This window comes from Saccopteryx leptura, chromosome X (genome assembly GCF_036850995.1).
Source record: "Saccopteryx leptura isolate mSacLep1 chromosome X, mSacLep1_pri_phased_curated, whole genome shotgun sequence".
Taxonomy (NCBI): domain Eukaryota; kingdom Metazoa; phylum Chordata; class Mammalia; order Chiroptera; family Emballonuridae; genus Saccopteryx; species Saccopteryx leptura.
In genome coordinates, this window is record NC_089516.1 from 35,837,224 (window position 1) to 35,852,524 (window position 15,301).

The window sequence follows — 15,301 nt, forward strand, 5'->3', positions numbered from 1 at the left end:
AAATATTAAATTTATGAATTGATAAATTTTTACATATGTATACACCCATATAACCAGAATCCAGGTTAAGATACAGAATATTTACATCATTCCAGAAAGTTATCTTGTACCCTTTCCAATCAATAATTTCCCCAATAGAGGTAACCACTATTCTGACTTCTATCACCATAGAACATAAAAATGAATTAAAAAATCTCAAACTGACAAATTGAAATAATTTAAATTTTAAAGACAGACATAAAACGATTAGGTTGTGTTCTTTTACATGAAGGCAAACAAATACTAAAACTAATTAAAATAAAGCATTTAACCATGATACATTGATCAAAACAACAGTGGTAGATAGAAACAACATGGATTCGATAAATCAGAGGGAGAACATCAAAGTGATTGTTCTTCTTTCACCATTGTAGTCTACCTGGAATGTTTGTGCATGGCAGCAGAGTGGGGTCAAGATTCATTATTGTCCACATGGATCTCCACCCAATAACCTAGCACCATTGATTAGAAAAGCTATCATTGCCTGACCAGGGGTGGTGCAGTGGATAGTGTGTTGGCCTGGAATACTGAGGACCCAGGTTTGAAACCCCGAGGTCACTAGCTTGAGTGCATGCTCACCCAGCTTGAGCATGGGATCACTGACTTGAGTGTGGGATCATAGAAATGATCCATGGTCACTGGCTTGAGCCCAAGGTCACTGGCTTGAGCAAGGGGTCACTGGCTCAGCTGGAGCCCCTTCCTCGGTCAAGACACATGAGAAAGCAGTCAGTGAACAATTAAGGTGCCACCCTCAACTATAAGCTGATGCTTATCTCTCTCCCTTCCTGTCTGTCCCTATCTGTCTGTCTCTCTCTCTCTCACACACACACACACACATACACACACACACACACACACACACACACACACACACACACACAAACACAAACACACAAGCCATCCTGTCCCTGAGGCTTTTCAACGGTCTCTGTCATAAATGAAGTGTATGTGTATGTGGGGGTCTGCATCTATGTGGGGGTCTGCATCTTAGCTTCGCTTTCTCTCCCATTGTGCTGCCCGGTCCAACCTGCACCAATGCCACACTCTTTGTTGCAGAATATAAAAAACTAAATTTCTATAACAAATGGCATGATTAAAATTAAAAATAACAATAATGCAATTAAAGACCAAGTAAAATAAAGGAGAAATAGGAAGTTGTAAGCTTAGGGAGATGCCTGGTAAAGGTACCAGGGTATTAGGGGTCTGGGGTTTAAACACCTTTTAGGTTTCAGATCAGACTTGTGGGCCAACCTGCTCTTCTTTGGGTCAGGGGCTTGATCTGGAGTGTGTGTGTCAGCATTCATGGTGGTAGGCCTCATACTTCACTAAGGCGAGGGATTTCACGTGGCTTCTTCTCCTTTCTCTCAGCTCCCGGGTTTCCTGGACCTTTCCTCTCTCTGCTTTTGGCCTGTTTCCCCCAAACCCGAGAGCCCACTAGTCTGGTTGTCCCTGCTTTGCTTCATGGACTCAAGATGCCACAGACCCAGCAGCACCCAGGGCAGCTGGGAGCTTCAGCCATGGAGAAAAGGGAAGTGGTGGCACTAGAGATGCCTGCTGGGGAGAGGAAGGCTACGGACTGTTGTTTTTTAATGTCATTACTGATGAAGGTCATATTACACATGGTATCAGGGAAAGCCTTTGACTTTAACGCCAATTACTGAAGTTTGTTTCTGATGAAAAAAATAGTGTCAAGATGTGGTTGGACTGAACAGAAGTACTCATTACAGCCACTCGCTCAGCTGCAGCAAAATAACATGGATGTGGTTGATTCCATGTGAGTCAGTTGTTAAGTTTGTTGTAATTGAAAATGGCAATGAAGTCTATTTTCACATATTAAACTTTTCAAAACATGTTCTGTATTTATTCTGAATGTCATCACTAAAAACAAATAAGAAGGAACTTAAGTCATGGTTCCTCCTTATAAGACTTTTATTAATGCCAGAAATGAAATTGTAAAAACAAAATAAATTTTTAAAATCAGCATGGTTGTGGGTACAAAGATGGTATGAATGAGAACTGAGGAGGTCTTGAGAGGAGAAAGCCAGGTCTAAGGGGAGCCTTCTGTCTCAGCTCAGACCTAAATGCCACAATTCAGTCGACTCTTGCTCCACAGTGTAGTGGTCTAGACACTGACTCCCACAGGCTCACTCCATGCCCTTGTAGCCACACTGTGCGGCTCATCCCTCCTCAAGAAAAACTTAACTCCCAAAGTTCCTGTGGACTTGTGGCCTTAAGGACTTGTAGACTTCAGACCCTTCAGAACCTCCTTCAGAACCCCCTTCAGTACTGCTCAACTCCTGATCTGGAGAATTTCCTAACAAAACGAGATGGAAGGAAACAAAACAAAAAGGAACTGCAGAAGACAGGGTGGAATTAATTGCTGCATTGTCCTGTTATGTTGATTCTCAAATCTTCTAGGAAGGAGTGCCCTGCACAGCATACAGACATGCCATGTACACTTGGAATGGAATCTGGGATAATTTCTATTAAAAAAAAAAAAAAAAAAAACAACCCTCAGAACCTGGTCAAAATCATAGCCCTCTGTTAACTGTGAATTATATCCACTGGAAAACAAGACTTGGCCAGCATCATCTTGACTTATGGTGCGTTTTTTCAGGAGTATATGCTGCTGCCTGCTCAAAAACTACCTGTACAGTGTATCCCTGAATCATGCTTTTGAGTAGCCATCTATTAGCAGTTTTATCAAAGCAGGACATAACTGCATACACCCTGGAAGTGAGGGTGAAGTCATTTTTTTAGATTCCTAATTAATCACTTCCAAACAAGTCATACCACTAAAGTATGCATCGCTTCCTACAGTAAATGTGTTCCTGAAAATGTTTTATAGAAAACAAATTTTCTTGGCAATTGAATGACATTCCACTATTAATATAATTTCAGCTGTATTTTCTTTTCCATTCTATTTTCAAACTGGTAGAGTTCTTGACATTTGGATATAAAATTTTTCTGCACTGGGCTTTATCAGGTACTCAGTGGTCTAAACACAGGTGCCCCACACATGAGGAAGCCACGATCTATGGGAATTGGCAGTCTGCAGCCCTGGATTCCTGCCTGAGGCTCTCTGACTTTTTGCAGGTCACATAGAGAAGAAGGCACCTCTACATAGGCTCCAGTCTCAGTGTGTGGTAACATGGAGCTGGCCACAGGGTGAGAGGAACCCTCTTGTTACTCACTCTGGGCTCACTAAGAATTTGACTCAATTAAAGAACTAGGCAATATTCCTCCACCTTGCCCCAGGAAAAAAGTGATGTTACTAGATGCTGTTTTTAACAAAATTACTTCATTTATGATCTGAAAAACCAAGACATTGGTATTTACTTACCTTTGGGGCATCTGAACACCCAAAACAATGCAACAAAGCCTACAACTGCCCTGAATAATCCTGTCATAGACCTACCTACTCAGTTGATCCATCCTCATATAAAGAATACAGTGTCAGTCAAAATGCTGGAGCAATAACTGCTTGATTTCCAGGTGTTCAGAGTTGTCTTCTGGTCACAGGTGCTCAGAAGGATCAGGAAAGGGGCATTAAATAAAAACCTCATGCCTCAGTGAAACTTTCCTCTGAGTTCCCTGAACACCAGTACCTCGTAAAGCAGAGGGAAAATTTAGCCAGGAAACCTGAGAATGAATTTGATTTTTGTTTGTGTTTTTTTTTCCTAGTCATAACTCTTTATCACAGAAAATCTTCGGTCCAACATAAGATAGCCAGGGACAATGTTTGCCTTCCCAAGGTGGCAAAAATTCTTCTACATTAGGCAGCTCAGGGGAAACACATTGCAAGGGGACCATGCAATCCAAGAATAGATTTCACAATGACTGTCAGGAGGAATTTCTAATGCTAATTACTGACTATGTTAGAGTTCTCCATTTGAATACCACTTAAAGAAACCCTGGCTTGACACACATATCTTTCAAGTATAAAAGCACCTGCTCATAATCTTATGAAAGGGAGAGGAGATGATGACTCATCTCATATCTGCATATGTCACCCACATGTCTCCACGATTGATCAAACTGATCAATTTCATCAAAATCCAGAGTCAGTGTGAGACGGTGGGATAAGCCTGCAATGGGCAACCTGGCCAATTCTATTCTCAACCTGACTATGTCTTGGCTCCATGAGTGATCTTGGGCAAAGTGCACCCTCTTCTGGTTCTCAGTTTTCTTTTTTTTCAAAGTAGGAGCAACAATATCTGCCAACCCAAGCTTCCGAGGTCTTTAAGGGAAAGAGAAGAAACGACACATGTGAAAACATGCTGGGAACAGGCCAACAGCAACGAAATATCCAGCCACAGGTACCTGCTTAAGCCATGATGTCCTTAGAGTTACTGATGTCATCTGATATGGTCATCACAGAGCGCAGGACTCACTGCCCCATCACCTGAATTGTCTTTCATTGGGAGACAGTAATTATTTGTCTGCTGGAGTCTATGGAGGAAGGAGTACACTATTGCTGGGCTTGATATCTTCGAGTGTATCTTCAGGGACTAGGACAAGATGATCTCTAGGGGCTTCTCCACTAGGAAAATTTATAATTTCAACGGATGTACAGGAGCAACGTCAATTTCAGGTACTGGAGTAAACAATGTCTTCCTGTTAGCAGTACTGGCTTCAATTTGCACTCCAAATTCTTCATTGGAGAGATTTTTAACCAAACTTTTGGAAGAATATTCTCCTAAATCTTGTTTTTACTGTTCTTACCCTGTCTGAATGGAGTTTTCTACATTCAAGTCTGTGGTTGTGGAATCCTCCATTTCTGCCTCTTGTGACTGTGGAGCCAACTCTAAGCATTCCTGAGGCTCTGGACATAGGCACGTGTGGCCAGAGAAGAAAACTTCTGTAACTGGTTGGGTGGAGGCGGGGGCTGGACTTCCTCAGAACCCCTCTGGAAGGATACTGCTTCCTTCTTCCAATTTAATGTATACAAATAGGTCCTTTCTCCCAAAGATTCTTGCCAAGCCCATGGAAATTATACATTCTCTCTGGATCTTGACCTGTGTTGAACATTGGTGTGATTCTAGTGAAAACACTTAAAGCCACCCCAAACTCCCCAGTGTTACACATAGTCCAAGCCCACACTGCTTACACTTTGGACTGCCTCTCATCGGTCCACTCCTGCTTCGTATTCTGGAGAGCTTGAGTCTTCTGCTCATCCACTTGGACGTAGTCTACTCTTTGCTCTTCTGAAAGAAGTTTCTGAAGAGGGAGAATGAAAAGGTTTTCATTATATTGAATTAAAAATTCAGGAAAATAGCAGTCCTTCTGTGATAGATTATAGTGTTGTTACATATCTGCTGCCCCTTCTTTTGGGGTCATTCAGTACAGAAGTGTTATTACATTTTGTGTATATGTGTATGAATATCTCTTCACCTCTGCTCTCTTCAATGTTGTACTAGCCATTTGACTTGTTTTGATCAATATAATGTGAGTGGAAGTGATATGTGCTGATCCTATAGAGAAAAGAGGCATCCTGTGATTCTGTAATCTCTCTTTTCCCCTGCCAGGAGACCAGCATACCTCAGATGAAGTCGCTCTTTCTGTCTGAGCCCTGGATTGAAGATGACATGGAATACCAAATGCTTGCCCTGTAGTGGACTGTCATTAGCAACAACTGAAAAAGCCTTTTCTGTTGCAAGACACTGAGATTTGGGGGTTGTTTGTCTTGATTGCACAGCTTTCCAAAACTGACTAATGCACTTTTTTTACTTATTGAAATCTAATTTTTGTGACCAGCTTTTCTGGAGTTATCAGTTCAGATTTTTGGAATAAAATGAAAGGTAAAGGAGAAACGGGAGTTTATTTGGCAAAAGGGAAGTCTTCCAGATTTGTTTTTCTACACATGCACACACACACAGAGTACTCACACTATATATCTTATTCAGCAAGTTGCTTTTCTCATCAAACACTTCATTGTTAGGCAAAGTTTAAATTATGACCATCCCTTGCTCAAATATTCCACTGCTTACCATTTATTCATTTCATGGTTCACACTGTATGGTAGGCAACATTAGTTAATCCTCACCACAGGCATCGACATAGGTGTTACTCCTTCTGATCCCCATATTACAGACAAGAATACTAACCAAAAGAATTGAAACTGCCCAACTTGGCCCTTTGAGGCCCTTTACTGAGGCGTTCCAATTGCAACTGAGAGCTCCTGTCACCAATCCCCAGCCTAGCCACACTAGACTATAACTCTTCTCTAAGCAGGCCCTTAACCTCACCCTCATTTCTACCAGAGAAATTTTTCTATGAACTTTTTGTCCAAGTTTGAAAGGCATACTACATACTTTTGTATGACACGCATGCAAGTACAGTTCCAGAACATTGCAATAAAGTTGAGTATTGCCATAAAGTGGGTCATAATCTTTTTGCTGGTAGAGGTTCTTGCCTAAAATGCAACATCTGTGCATTACAATATAGAGAAGGGCAGTAAAACAAGATATGCCTATACATCCAAAGAACATATCCTTGAGGGAATATAGCAGGATTTCTATAAGGCAAAATCAGGACTGGTTTTCATATTCTTCACTGTATATTTAAAACTTTTCAAGGAGGACATGCATGGTTGAATCATCAGAAAAATCTAAACAGAAATTAAATCTGCTTGGAATTTCCAATGTCTTTCCTACCTGCTGTACAGGGGCTGGTGATGCTGAATTGAAGTCCAGAGCTAAATAGTCCAGGTTGAATTTCTTTGTCCACATCACAGAACCACTGCTTAGGGAGCTGGTTGTTCGGTGTTCCTCCTAGAAAGCAACATCAGAGGACTCACGTTAACAATGTCTGGCCAGGCTACCCAAGGGAAGTGTCTTCACTTGAACAGCTGCCATCAGATCATAACATACTAGTCACAAGATCTGTGCTGCTCATTCTTCATGTTTCAGTGAAAGAAGGGATTTGAGTGAAAGAAGGCAGCCCTGACCAGTTAGCTCGGTCGGTTGAGCATCATCTCAAAGTGACATGGCTGTGGGTGCGATCCCCAGACAGGGCACACATAGGAAGCAACCAAAGAATGTACAACTGAGTAGAACAAATGAATGCTTCTTCTCCCCTTCCCTCCTCTCTCCATTCCTTTCTCTGTCTATCTATAAATCAATGGAAATTATGCCTTGGCCAGTTGGTTGGAGCATCATTCTGGAGTGCAAAGGTTGCCAGTTCAATTCCCCAGTCAGGGCACATACATACGGGAGGCAGCTTGATGTTCCTGTCTCTCTCTCTCTCTCTTAAAAAAGAAAAAAAAAAGTAAATACAAAATAGCCAATTCAGTCTTCACATGAAGCTATACCTTTATTCACCACGAAAAAAGTTGGCCAAAATCTCCCCCAAGAAAAATTTGTCTTATGGATATGACAGGCCCATAATACCTTAGAGATTAAATTCTGAAAAGATCAACCACACTTATTAAAGTTCTAGTAAAGTCACCTCAAATGCATTTAAAGATACTTTATACCAGGGGTCTCAAACTCGCGGCCCGCCCACCAATTTTGTGCGGCCCGCAGACTAATCAAACTTCGTGGATTAGTCTGCGGGCCAGTCTGCGGGCCGCACAAAATTGGTGGGTGGGCCGCATGCGGCTGGCAGGCCCGAGTTTGAGACCCCTGCTTTATACAGTAAAGTGATAACATCTGTGTAACACTCACCCATGGACTCACCACCAGTTTCACAAATAGTAGAACACTACTGATACCCGTGACGTTCCTGTTGCTGCTCTACTACCTCCTTCTCTCCCCCTAAGAGGTTAAGCATGATTTTGAATTTGTGTTTACCACTTCTTTTTGTTATTTTTTACTTTTATTTCTATTTATTTATTTTTAAACGTATGATGAGGGGAGATAGAGAGACAGACTCCATCCAGCATGCACCCTGACCAGGATCCACCCAGCAACCCTGTCTGGGGCCAATGCTCGAATCAAGCGAGCTATCCTCAGCACCTGGGGGCCAATACTCAGAATAATGGAGCCAACAGCTGCAGGAGGAAAAGAGAGAGAGAAGGGGGAGAAGGAGGGGAAGAGAAGCAGATGGTTGCTTCTCATGTGTGTCCTGACCAGGGATCAAACCCGGGATGTCCACACACCAGGCCAACACTATTCACTGAGCAAACTGGCCAGGGCCTTCTTCTTTTTAAAAAATTTATTTCTAGAGAGATAAAGGGACAGAGAGAGACAGAAACATCAATCTGTACCTACATGTGCCCTAATCAAGGATCGAACTGGCAACCTCTGTGTACCAGGGTGATGCTCCAACCAATAGAGCTATCCAGTAAGGGCCACTTCTTTTCTTTTTAAATAAGGTTTCATGAGTGTGTAAGTATCCTTACATCACATATTATTTAGTTGCCTGTTTTGAACTTCTATCAATGGAATCATACAGTATGTATTTTTGGTGGCTTCAATTTTTGCTTCATATTACATACTTATAGTGACCCATGGTTGATGCACTAACCCTATTTCATTCATTTTCAATGAAACAAATTATTCCATTAATTATTTATTTAATTAACTGTTTCATTATCAACATTTGAGTTGCTTCCAGTTTGGGGCTTTTATAAGTAATGGTGCAATGAGCATTCATGCACCTGTGGAAGAATTTCTGGGGTGTGTAGCTGAGAATAGAGTAATTTGCTATTTCTATCCAACAAAGTACTGGAAAACAATTAAGCAAGAAAAAGAAATAAAAGGCATCCAAACTGAAAAAGCATAAACAAAAAAACCTGTTTGCTGATAACATGGTCTTATATGTAGAAAACTCAAAAATTAATACTAAATAAATAAAAATAGCCTGATCAGGCAGTGGAGCACTGGATAGTGTCAGACTGGGATGCAGAGGACTCAGGTTTGAAACCCCAAGGTCGCCAGCTTGAGCAAGGGCTCATCCAGCTTGAGCGAGGAGTCACTGGCATGACCATGGGATTATAGACATGACCACATTCTTGCTGGTTTGAGCCCAAGGTTGCTGGCTTGAAGATGAAGTTCACTGGCTTGAGCCCAAGGTCGCTGGTTTGAGAAAAGAGTCATTTGCTCTGCTGTAGCCCTTAGGTCAGGGGTCCCCAAACTACGGCCCGCTGGCCACATGCGGCCCCCCCGAGGTCATTTATCCGGCCCCCGCTGCACTTCTGGAAGGGGCACCTCTTTCATTGATGGGCAGTGAGAGGAGCATAGTTCCCATTGAAATACTGGTCAGTTTGTTGATTTAAATTTACTTGTTCTTTATTTTAAATATTGTATTTGTTCCCGTTTTGGTTTTTTACTTTAAAATAAGATATATGCAGTGTACGTAGGGATTTGTTCATAGTTTTTTTTATAGTCCGGCCCTCCAACGGTCTGAGGGACAGTGAACTGGCCCCCTGTGTAAAAAGTTTGGGGACCCCTGCCTTAGGTCAAGGCACATACGGGAAAGCAATCAGTGAACAACTAAGGAGACTAAGGAGCCGCAACAAAGAACTGATGCTTCTCATCTCTCTCCCTTCCTGCCTGTCCCTCTCTCTGTCACCAAAAAAACCCCACTTTATAAAAAAGAACAAGGGCCCTGGCCGGTTGGCTCAGCGGTAGAGCGTCGGCCTAGCGTGCGGAGGACCCGGGTTCGATTCCCGGCCAGGGCACACAGGAGAAGCGCCCATTTGCTTCTCCACCCCTCCGCTGCGCTTTCCTCTCTGTCTCTCTCTTCCCCTCCCGCAGCCAAAGCTCCATTGGAGCAAAAGATGGCCCGGGCGCTGGGGATGGCTCTGTGGCCTCTGCCCCAGGCGCTAGAGTGGCTCTGGTCACAACATGGCGACGCCCAGGATGGGCAGAGCATCGCCCCCTGGTGGGCAGAGCATCGCCCCCTGGTGGGCGTGCCGGGTGGATCCCGGTCGGGCGCATGCGGGAGTCTGTCTGACTGTCTCTCCCTGTTTCCAGCTTCAGAAAAATGAAATAAATAAATAAATAAATAAATAAATAAATAAATAAATAAATAAAAATAAATAAAAAAGAACAAAAATAAATAAACAAACTTGGCAAGGATACAAGATCAACAGCCAAAATTTGGTTGCATTTCTATGCGCTACCAATGAGCAATCTCAAAAAGAAATTAAAAAACCATTCAATTTACAATAGTATCAAAAAGAATAAAGTATTTAGAAATAAATTGAATCAAAGACCAAAGACTTGAACACTGAAAACTATAGAACATTGTTGAAAGAAAGTAAATAAATAAATGGAAAGATACCCTATGTTCATGGATCGGAAGATTTAATTACTGTTAAGACTATAATGTTAACGAAAAAAATCTGCAGATTCAAAGCATTCTCTATCAAAATCCCAATGGCATTTACTGCAGAAATAGAAAAACTCATCCTAAAACTCACATGGGATCTCAAGGAACCCTGAACAGCCAAAACAATCTTGAAAAGGAAGAACAAAGTTGGAAGGATTCACATTTCCTGATTTTAAAACTTGCTATAAAGCTACAGTAATCAAAACAGTGTCATACTGGGCTGAGGACAGACATATACATCAAGTCCAGAAATAACTTTCACATATACAGTCAACTGATTTTCAACAAAGGTGCCAAGACCAGTGGAGTTTTCCCAAAAAATAATAATGATAAAACTGAATATCCACATACAACAGCATGGAGTTGGATTTTAACCTTAAGACCATATTCAAAAATTATTTTCTGCCTGACCAGGCAGCCAGGCAGTGGCACAGTGGATAGAGTGCTGGTGTGGGATGCAGAGACCTGGATTCAAAACTACAAGGTCGCTGACTTGAGCACAGGCTCATCCAGTTTGAGCGCAGGGTTGCAGGCTTGAGTGTGGGATCATAGACATGACCCCATGGTCGCTGGCTTGAGCCCAAAAGTTACTGGCTTGAAGCCCAAGGTTCCTGGTTTGAGCAAGGGGTCACTCGCTTTGCTGTAGCTCCCTGATCGAGGCACATATGAGAAAGCAATCAATGAACAACTACGGTGCTGCAACAAAGAATTGACACTTCTCATCTCTCTCCCTTCCTGTCTGTACCTACCTGTCCCTCTTGCTGTCTCTCTTGCAAAACAAACAAAAACACAAGCAAACAAAAAACTCCACCTTATACACACACACACACACACTCACACTCTATTTTTTTCAGTGAGAAGAGAGGAGGCAGAGAGACAGACTCCAGCATGCACCCTGACAGTGATCCACCTGGCAAGGCCACTGGGGGGCGATGCTCTGCCCATGTGGGGCGTTGCTCTATTGCTCAGCATCCAAGCTCTTCTTAGCACCTGAGGTAGAAGCCATAGAGCTATCCTCAGCGCCCAGGGCCAACTTGCTCCAATCAAGCCATAGCTGCAGGAGGGAGGGAGGGAGGGAGAGAGAGAGAGAGAGAGAGAGAGAGAGAGAGAGAGAGAGACAGAGAGAGAGAGAGAGAGACGCAAGAGGAGGAGGAGTGGAGAAGCAGATGGGCACTTCTCCTGTGTACCCTGACCATAAACTGAACCTGGAACATCCACATGCTGGGACAACACTCTACCACTGAGCCAACTGGCCAGGGCCTCATAATATATTTTTAAAAAGAACTTTGACAACTCAACTACCACAACCCACTCAAAAATGGGTAAAGGACCTTACCAGGCAATGGTGCAGTGGTCAGAGTGCTGTTCTGGGACACTGAGGACCCAGGTTTGAAACTCTAAGGTCCCTAGCTTAAGCACAGGCTCATAGACATGACCCCATGATCACTGGCTTGAGCCCAAAAGTTGGTGGCTTGAGCAAGGGGTCACTGGTTTGGCTGGAATCCCCCAGTGAAGTCACATATGAGAAAGCAATCAATGAACAACTAAAGTGCCACAATTACGAGTTGATGCTACTCATCTCTCTCTCTTCCTGTTTGTCTGTCCCTCTCTCATTCTCTCAATAAATAAATAAATAAATAAATAAATAAATAAATAAATAAATAAATAAATCATGTGTAAAGGTCTTGACTAGACATTTCTCCAAAGAAGATATACAAATGACCGTTAAGCACATAAAAAGATGCTTAGCATCACCAGTCATTAGTAAATGCAAAGAAAAACCACAATGAGATACTATTTCACACACTGTAGGATGGCCCTTATACAAAATAAACAAAAAAATGGGATATAACAAGTGTTGGTGAGGATGTAGAGAAATTGGTACCATCTTGCATTTGCTGTTGGGAATGTAAAATGGTTTGGTCAATGGAAATAGTTTGGTGGTTCCTCAAATGCTAAATTACTATGTGATCCAGCAATTCCACCTCTAGGTATAGATCTGAAAGATTTGAAAACCAAGATTCAAACAGATACTTATACACCAATCTTCATAACAACATTATCTTAATAGCCAACAGGTAGAAACAACCCAATTGTCCACCAAAGATGAATAGGTAAACAAAAAATAGTATATGCATACAATGAGGTATTAGCTTTTAAAAAATAAAATTCTGATACATGCCACAATATGGATGAATCTTGAAAACACTATGCTAAATGAAAGAAGGCAGACACAAAAAGACAAGTATTGTATGATTCCACTTATATGAAGTACCTAGAATGGGAAAATTTACAAAGACAAAAAGTAGAACAGAGGTTACCGGGGTTCACTGGTCTTTCTCACAAGTGCAAAGATGAGAAATGAAATGGCCCTGGATGGTTTGCTCAGTGGATAGAGTGTCAGCCTGATGTCCCAGGTTCTATCCCCAGTCAGGGCATATAAGAGAAGAAACCACCTGCTTCTCTCTTCCCCCCTCCCCCTTCTCTCTTTCTTTCCCTCCTGCAGCCAGTGGCTTGATTGGTTTGAGTGTCAGCCCTGGGAACTGAGGATAGCTCTGTTGGTCTGAGCATGTCAGCCTCAGGTGCTAAAAATAGCTCAGTTGATTTAAGCATTGACCCCAGATGTGGGGTTGCCAGGTGAATCCAAGTTAGGGTGCATGTGGGAGTCTGTCTATCTCCCCTCTTCTCACTTAAAAAAAAAAAAGAAATGAACTGCTAGTGTCTGGAATGACTATGCACTTGCTTCTATTACTTATAGATTCACTTCCCTATTCTATTCTCTAGAGACAGAGTACAGCTGGTCCAGTATTCTTTATAAGAGAGCTTTTTCAACAAGTTTCCCAAGGGCCATTACTAAGTGTGAAAAACATTAGGAAGATCACAACAGATTTGTATATGAGTCATCTTCCATCTGCATATGGGCTAGTGCACTTACTGCGTAATTTTTATCAAATAGAAAGGCAAAATAAAGCATTTAATTACTGTTTCACTGGAGATTACTGTTTTTAAGATTTTGAATTGCTTATTATCCTCATGTATAAGAGGGAAGAATTCCCTTCTCAAAAGTACATATAGTCACATTGCCTTGAACATTGTCCTAAGATCTTTTCTCAAAATTTCAGAGTTCAAACAGAGATTCTCTCTAAAGGATAATCTCTTGAGTTCTTACATTTTAGAACTGCAGAATGGCAAAGTTCTGGCTTAAGTGCCTGATAATTTCCAGAGGTGCTAAAAGCCCCTTTTTCTCTCTTCAAAATCTATGCTCTCAAATAGAATCCAAGGTAAAGAGAATCAATGGAATTTGTGTCAAAAGACACAAATCTCAGGCCTCTGTCACAATCCACTCAGGTCTATGGCAAAACCCTATAACAGAGTCTCTAGAAACTAAGACACATCTAAAGCCCAGGGCATTGTATACCCCTCTCAATGGGACTATGAGTGATTCATCCTTTGGAAAGGTTCAGAGGCAGTTAGGGCAGGGAAACCACCGTGATCTAGTGGAAGGAACCATCCAATGTGTAAATGTTCACAACTTAGATTCTGGACAAACATATTGGGGTCAAACAGGATATCACAGCCCTGGTACAAAGAATTGCTGACATTTCCATTTTCCCATTACACATGCCTAAAACCTCAGCATTCTTGAAATACTGGGCTTCAAAATGGTACAAGAAACTGAATATTGCAGGAAAGAAAACCACCTTCAAACCAATTTGTTCGCAGTCTAGAAAAACACTGTAACCTGTTTTACAACCAACTGATTGTGTTAAGATTGTATGGGTCTTTTTGAAGTATATGTTCCCTTTATAATGAACTGTTAAGAATATAGATTGGGGTGGAGGATAAGAAGAGTATAAAAAATATAGAATTACCATTTGGATGTAGCTTTCTTTCTCTTCTCTGGAAACAGAATTGGCGAAAAATCTTGCAGAATTAATACCATTTCTTTCTGGAGAGAGAAAGCTGGTCCGATTGCTAAGAACAAAAATATAAATGAGGTCAAAGCAATGTCTTACAGCTGCTCTGAAAGGCAGCCAGAAACTGACATGGCCCCTGTGGGGTTTTAGCCCTCCCCTTCCAGATACAACTTCCTTCCGGCCAAAGCAATTCTAAAAGTATAGAGACTGCCCAGCAGCTTCTATCCTACTCTGGGGCAAATGACTCCCAATTCTCAAAGGCTACTTTTTTTTCCCAAGTCCTCAATGTGACACAGCTCATGAGCTTTCTAGAAACAGACCAAAGCATCAGATCATTTAGAAAAAATTTTACTTCTTTGAGGCTTTCAAGTTTCCACTCAAAATAACCAGAAAAAGTAAAGAAGTATGGCTATTTCTCTGATGGGATGAGGACAAGACTGCAGATCAACTTTCATCATTCTCCTGAGTCAGAAGCTGAAATTATAGCTCATTGCAGAATTCTGGTTTACAAAGTGATTGTGTTCTATGGCATTTAGAAGTGAACCAAGAAACTCCTGGGTGAGACTCAGGACTCTGAAAACGCAACTTCTAAAAGCTGAGATGCGACAGTGCAGATACATTCTGGGGGGTTGCCTACCAAGCCCATGAACCATCCCTCTTTCTCTGAGAATGCCCTTTGTCTACTCTGTTCACAAAGTTGAGCCTCTGGAAGCCAGGTCGACACTTCTGGGCCTCCCTTGGGCCATAGCTGATTCCACTCATGTTGGGACAATACAATTCTCTCTCCCCAAAACTGTGAATTAGGATTGAAAAAGAGCCTATCTCTGTTGATACTGGAATTGTAGCATGTAAATAGGCTCAGGATCTAGGGTACAGCTATTTTGGGCCATGAGGTTTGTGCAACAAAGGAAGAGTTCTCCAAAGAAAGAAGAATGAGCACATATGAGATGGAGAGAGATTCCTTGGCTTCCCAACAGCACTCTGCTTCCTGATTCTAGTATCCTGGGAGGTTCAGTTATACTCCTTTCTTTGAATTTCTATAAAACACTTCTGGCTTATGATAATAA

At 41.9% G+C, this 15,301-nt stretch overlaps 1 protein-coding gene across 1 annotated transcript in view; it reads right to left on the minus strand.

Annotated features, from left to right (window-relative positions):
- Positions 1–1,960: 1,960 nt before the first annotated feature.
- Positions 1,961–15,301, minus strand: part of GAB3 (GRB2 associated binding protein 3) — a 91,934-nt gene continuing 78,593 nt past the window's right edge. Inside the window, exons 8-11 of the mRNA XM_066356156.1 lie at positions 14,190–14,292; positions 6,696–6,812; positions 5,150–5,259; positions 1,961–4,279 (exon numbers count right to left, since the gene is read on the minus strand). Coding sequence (XP_066212253.1) covers positions 4,003–4,279; positions 5,150–5,259; positions 6,696–6,812; positions 14,190–14,292 — 607 coding nt within the window. The 3' untranslated portion in view covers positions 1,961–4,002. The remainder of the gene's footprint in view (positions 4,280–5,149; positions 5,260–6,695; positions 6,813–14,189; positions 14,293–15,301) is intronic.